The sequence below is a fragment of the Orycteropus afer genome, unplaced genomic scaffold (assembly GCF_000298275.1).
Source record: "Orycteropus afer afer isolate SDZICR_OR568_19922 unplaced genomic scaffold, OryAfe1.0 scaffold00674, whole genome shotgun sequence".
NCBI classification, from domain to species: domain Eukaryota; kingdom Metazoa; phylum Chordata; class Mammalia; order Tubulidentata; family Orycteropodidae; genus Orycteropus; species Orycteropus afer.
This window is the reverse complement of record NW_006922261.1, coordinates 375,302-382,078: the sequence shown is the minus strand read 5'-3', so window position 1 is coordinate 382,078 and position 6,777 is coordinate 375,302. Positions and strand designations below refer to the sequence as shown.

Sequence of the window (6,777 nt, the reverse complement as noted above, 5' to 3'; positions counted from 1 at the left end):
GTCTTTTATTTGGAACTGTCAAAACCAGAAGCTAATATGGTTACCCATTCAAATGGCATTCCTGTTCTAGGCTATCACTCCTGGAATAGGGTCTGAACTGAACCATATGATAGCACTCTCTATATTATACCATATACCGTATTATAGCAATACCTATGGCATTCAGCCATTTTCCTGGCAGAGGCAAGAGACTTCAAATAAGCAAGACCTTTTACTCCTTTGTGCAAAAAGTTTTATTCCTTCTGTTGTACTATATCAATCAATAAGTATTAATCTGTTGGAGTCAGCCCCAGGGTTACAGGTGAGGAGAGACAACATATCAATCAATAAGTATTAATCTAGAGAAGTTAAATTTTGTATAATTCAGAGAAATTTGCTATGAAGTTGATTTCAGCTTCAGGCTTAACTGTTTTCCCTCCTTTTTCTTTTATTTTCAGGTTCTCTTGGTTACAAACTCCTCCCCGTCTGATTCTGCAACAATGAGTGGGAAATCCCTGCTCTTAAAGGTCATTCTCTTGGGTGATGGTGGAGTTGGGAAAAGCTCACTTATGAACCGTTATGTAACCAATAAATTTGACTCCCAAGCTTTTCACACCATAGGGGTAGAGTTTTTAAACCGTGATCTGGAAGTAGATGGACGCTTTGTAACCCTCCAGATCTGGGACACTGCAGGGCAGGAACGTTTCAAGAGCCTTAGGACGCCCTTCTACAGGGGAGCAGACTGCTGCCTCTTGACCTTCAGTGTGGATGACCGGCAGAGCTTTGAGAACCTTGGCAACTGGCAGAAAGAATTCATCTACTATGCAGATGTGAAGGACCCTGAGCACTTCCCCTTTGTAGTTCTGGGTAACAAGGTAGACAAAGAGGACAGACAAGTGACTACTGAGGAGGCTCAAGCCTGGTGCATGGAGAATGGGGATTACCCTTATCTAGAAACGAGTGCCAAAGATGATACTAATGTGACAGTGGCCTTTGAAGAAGCTGTCAGGCAGGTGTTGGCTGTAGAGGAGCAGTTGGAGCATTGCATGTTAGGTCATACCATTGACTTGAACAGCGGTTCCAAAGCAGGATCTTCATGCTGTTAAAAGTAGGGAGCCTTTTAAAAAGTGTGCCCTACATTAGTCAGTCGATAGTGTAAGAACAACCGTGCCCCTCTGAGGGTACACACACAAAAAAAGGGTAAGAGATAAGGTTGTGCCTGTGAAGGAGACTTTCAAATTGAAGTTGTAGAATGATTAAAAAAAAAAAAAAAAAAAAGCTTTATCAAGCCAAGTACATTTTGTGTGATTTCTGCTATTTCTCTTTCTTGTGTGTATCAGGACATTTCAGAAAGCTTTTGTCCTGAGAGATTTAAATATTTTTCAAATCACAGTGTAAACCTAGAACCCAGCTGCATGAAGGAGTTAAAGAGCTACAGCCATCCTTTAAAGTGTTCCATCAGACTCTTGCCAAGCAGTTTCTGACATTTCTGCCAAAGGGAGAAAAAAAAAAAAAAAGACTCAGAGCTGTATTACAGTAAAAAAATGCTAATGCAAACAAGGATGTCCTAAGCTTGAATTGTGAAGAGGCTGTAATGATTAGGAATGCAGAAGGATAATAACGTACACTGCCTTGTTTAAATCCTTATGTAGTGTTTGCTCCCTCTTGGAGCTTTTCAAAAAATGCCACCTCAATAAGAGATACACTAATGACACTAGACACTCAATATACTCCTTGTGTTTGACGTGACAGGGTACTAGTGAATGAATTATGCTTAAATATGCCAACCACTCTTGCAAATAAATGGTTGGTCGGCTTTTACTTCCTAAGTCTACTTTTGCCGCGTTAGGGATGTTGCTTCTCTGACAACCTCATCAATTTAGCAATGCAGCTTAGTATATGGCTTTGGGTGCAGTGCTCTCTGCTCATAATTTAGATGGTCCTTTGGACCACCATGCTGGGCTCACAGAGAAGGCTTCAGAAAATATTGGGGGATAGTGGGCTTTTTTCACAAGTTTCCTTAACTTGAATTATTTACTGTAGAAGGAGAAACGGCTTTCTTGTATGTTGCACTATATGTTCAGCAAGCCAAATTAGGTCAACTAAAAGTCACAAGGGAGCAGACTTTAACCCGGTGTTAGAATGAACTTTCTCATAATTACAGTTGCCCAACAGTGGAATGGACTGCCTTAATCATGAGCTTCCCTCCATTGGGAATATTCAAGAAGATGTTGGATGACCATCTGTTAAAATGCCAAAAAAAGAATTTCTGTTCTGGTTAGATGTTTGGTCTAAGATCCCTTCTAGCTCTAAGTTCTATGAATCTATAAATTACATTTCAGTGCCAAGTTATAATTTGATTTATATTATGATAACAACTAAGACTATAGAGAGGGACTTTAAAAATTCTCACTCTATTCTGTGATTAGCCTTTACCAGCAATTGCAGTTACTCCTTTTGCTTTTGCCCTGTGGCAGGAAAAATTCTTGAGCTCTGAGTAAGTCCTACATGCCCTGATGTAAACATCCTAACGATAACATGTTCAAATGCATAAATGTTTTGTCAGTTTTTGATTACCACGACTGCCAGTTACATACTGCATTAGGAATATGCAGTCTAGTTTCTGTTGGTGGATATTTTTCCTGCATAGCTCTTAATCTGTACTTTATAACATCTACGATAAAAAATAGTAACCCAAGGTAGTCTGGGACAACTAGAAATGACCCCCAAAAGAGACCTAGGCCAGGGAGGGGGTGGGGCCTTTTATAGGAATACAGCCTAGAACTCTCCATTGTAGCCACATATGGAATCAGCCTTACATATGGGACCTTATGTGCTTTAAGAGCTATGGGACTCTTTGGCTACATAGACAAGTGGAAGAAGGTATTTCAACCTAGTGATACCTAATATTTCCAACTCAGATACAGTTCTGATCCTATTGTCCAATTAACTTTGATGCCAGAAGTCAAAGCCAGACCTGGGACCCCACAGCTCTTAAGAATAGGTCCCCATTCTGCCTATGCCTATAGCCAGCCACACTGGTTTCCAAGTTCTATGATCATTTTGCTACAATCATGTTATGGTGAAAATCTGTACATTGCTGTAGTCAGAACTGTTAAATGCTAGTTGTTTTTAAGAGCATGAGACCTGAGGCCTTCTCTTTCTACTTGCACTCTGCTTATAATAGTTCCTATTTGTAGATCTCAGGTCTTTATAAAGATCTCCATCAACTCACAAAAGTACTTGTCTCTATTAGAGTGGCATGTGGTCATTTAAGTACAAAATCCAAGGGTATCCCATTCATAGGCCTCCCATCCACCCAAGGCAAGTGTTAATCTATTGGCAGGTCAACTGAAGCCCCTTCCCTCTTAGCCATACCACATTTTTTGTCTGCCAAATCACTACATAATATTTCCATTAAAGCACTTAACATTAAGTGACAAAAATAGTGGCATTCTGGTGAGTAACACTCAGTGGGGTGCTGACATATAGTTTGGGTAAGATTAAAAAACACCAAAGGCTGAAATCTGTGAGCACCAGGAACTGTGCATAAAGGTTTAGAATTGACTGTGTACCTTAGAATGTGCAGTGCAATGTTTTCAGTGGGTGTTTTTTTTTTAAATGAGCACTAGATTTTTTGAATAACATATTTCTATTTAGAACTAAATATTGAGTTTTTCAATCATCCATTAAAACATCATGCAGCATAGGTATTTATTTTCATGTATTGTTAATTCAGGGGGCCTCAGATTCCATGATTCTTCAGTGGATTGATGATTTTCAGGTTAATTTGTGCCTGCCTCAGCCATCTCTTCTTTATCCTGAGGTATTCCACAATCCTCTTGTTGCAGGTGCTGCTAAAAATCTCAAACTTCTGTATCATATATTTTTGTTTCAACTGTTCAAAATCATCTCTGTTAAAGTGAATAAAAAGTGCATTTTGAATAACCAGCATAAAATGTCTGTGCATTTTCCCTCCTTTTCTCCTTTTGATTGCTCTGTCTAGCCGTGCTGGAGGTGGCCTTGGAATCATTTTTCACAGGACACTCCAGGCAGCCACTGCCTAGTAATAAAGAGAAAAACTATTGATTGGAAAGCAAACTCAAAAGATCAGGGTGGGGAGGATCTTTTATTTGATGCTCTTTTCTAATGCATGAAGAGTATTGGGATTGGACCTGGGATTTTGACTCTCCACATTAGTTCTTTATTATAATTTAAAACACATGTTAAACCAACACAAAATATAAAATAAATATACATATTTCCTTTATTTTCTTGGCTAACGTATTGTTCATACCTTAGGAAAACATGAGTATATAGGTAAGACACATCAGAAGACAATAATTTTATGAAATAGTCTTTTGTCTTGCGTCTCATATACTGGATTAAAAAAAACTTTTTATATTGATTTGGGTGAAGGTTTACAGAGCAAATTGGTTTGCCATTCAAAAATTCATACACGTTTTGTTTCATGACACTGATTGCACTCCCCACAATGTAACAGTACTCTTCCCACTTCCTCCCTGCAATAGCCATTTTCCTTTCCTATCCCTTCCTGCCTTCTGAGCTTTAGCCCTGGGTATATGCTGCCCTTTTGATCTCCTATGTTTATTGTTCTAAGGAGTGCATACCTCCCTGGTGTTACTGTTCACCTCATAGGCCTGTCCTTTTTTTTTTTTTTTTTTATGATTTTGAGTTTCATTTCCCATTTCTCTCCCCTCTCTCTGGTACCTCCTATTGTGATCTCTTTCAGAGCGGTCAGCAGTGGTAGCCGGGCACCATCTAGTTCTTCTGGTCTCAGGGTTGGGGAAGCTGGAGTTCATGTGCTCCATTAGTCCTTTGTACTGATTGTTTCCTTGTATCTTTGATCTTTGCTTTTCTTTAGATTGGGAGAGACCAAAGGTTGTACCTTAGATGGCCGCTCACAAGCTTTTAAGACCCCATTCTCTTCTCACCAAAGTAGGAGGTAGAACATTGTTTTTGTGGGCTTTGTTAAGCCAATTGACCTTGTTGTCCCCTGAGACTGTGGTCCTGAGTCATTCTCTCAAGGTGTTTGGTTATGGCTCAGAAGTTTTCATAACCTTGTCCCCTGTATGCTCTGCAATATTCATAAATATATTTGCAGTACATGTAAATACATAGGTAGAAATATTCCTCATTTAAACCCATATATATATATTCATGCATGTAGTCCCATTTGTTCAGTTTGAGTGTCTAGCTATGTATCCACTCATAGATTATTGTCGTTATTGCAGGATTGTGTATGTAAAAGCCTTTACATTTGTTGCCTTTAACTCTTGTGCTCTTCCCAGTGCCTTCCTTTGCCTTGATCATTTTGTGCTGACTTCCTCCTTATTGTACATTGCCTCTCCCTTCACCCAGGTTAATACTCTACCCTCTACTTGGTGATTATCCCTCCTTTCCCCTCCCACCCCTGGTGACCTTCAAAAAATGTTTCTTTCTGTGTATAAATCTTTCTTTGACTTTCTGTAGTAGTGGTATCATATGATATTTCTCCTTTTGTGATTGACTAATTTCACTCAGCATAATGTTCTCTAGGTTCATGCGTGTTATGAGGTGTCTACAGATTTATTGTTATTCTTTAGCATCGCATTAAACTTCACACAGTATTCCATTGTATATGTACCATAGTTTGTTTATCCATTTATCCACTGCTGGGCACTTAGGTTGTTTCCATCTTTTTGCTATTGTAAATAGTGCTATGATGAACGTGGGTCACACATTGGATTTTAAAGATACTTGCATTGTCAAAGGATGGCGTGAATATGCATAACAGTGACTTTCAAATTATGGCACAAGTCTCTCCACAGAACATAATTTCATTACATCGATTCCATCTGCCAGATTGAGCACTCTTCTCCCCTCCCTCAACTTTCTTCTCTTGGGACTTTGGGCAGTTGAAACCATAGGAAAACAACTCATATCTTTGCCACATATATCGTTTCTATATCTGAAGAGAATCGTTTAACAAATTATCAGACCATGTGTCAAATACAGCATCCCAAATTCTTCTGATCAGGCTGTAATAATGCAACTCTTAGGCTATAGAAGTCCATATATTTACAAACCTCTTAAAAAGAATGTCCTCATCTAGGTCAACTGGCATAACAGTCCACAAACACAGTGTGCTACATCTTTCTTTGTGGAGTAGCAACTGGGGTCTTAAAAGCTTTCAAGTGGCCATCTAAGTAGCTACTATTGGTCTTTCCTTGTCTGGAGCAAAGAAGAGTGAAGAAAATCAAAGTTTCAAGGAAATAATTAGTCCAAAGGACTGATGAACGATATGAACCACAGCCTCCACTACCCTGAGACCAGAAGAACTAGATCGTGCCTAAACTACAGTAAAAAGTTTAAAAAATTAAAAATGGTCGTCCAAAACTGGTATTTTGCAGCAGAGAACTATTCTGCCTTTGCTGTTTTTCTGCCTAATTCATCTCTTACAGGAAAATGTCCTCTTGATGTCTTAAGAGATAATTCAGATTCTCATTTTTTGGGAAATAGTTTGGCTGTAGTCCTTCCAGAAAATGGAAAGTGTGGCTTAGATGGTTTCTCTTCAATTCTGTAATTGAATTTTTAAAACATACTGAAAATTTGAGGCATTAATCTGAGTAATTTCAGGAGGTTGTTGGTATGGGTATCTCTACTTTCATTTGAATTACCTGAAGTTGTTCTAATGGCAGCTTTATTTATTTATTTATTTTAACCTTAGTGATCCAAATAATCACTTCACTTTTCCCCCTCCTTTCTATGAAGATGTAAGATTCCTTACAGTGGAAT

General features: G+C 38.7%; 1 protein-coding gene across 1 annotated transcript; it reads left to right on the top strand.

The window, feature by feature from the left end:
- The first annotated feature begins 479 nt into the window (after positions 1 to 479).
- RAB9B (RAB9B, member RAS oncogene family) lies at positions 480 to 1,085 on the top strand. The gene has a single exon (XM_007956865.2). It carries the CDS (start codon positions 480 to 482, stop codon positions 1,083 to 1,085), a length of 606 nt encoding a protein of 201 aa, XP_007955056.1.
- The last annotated feature ends 5,692 nt before the right edge of the window (positions 1,086 to 6,777 follow it).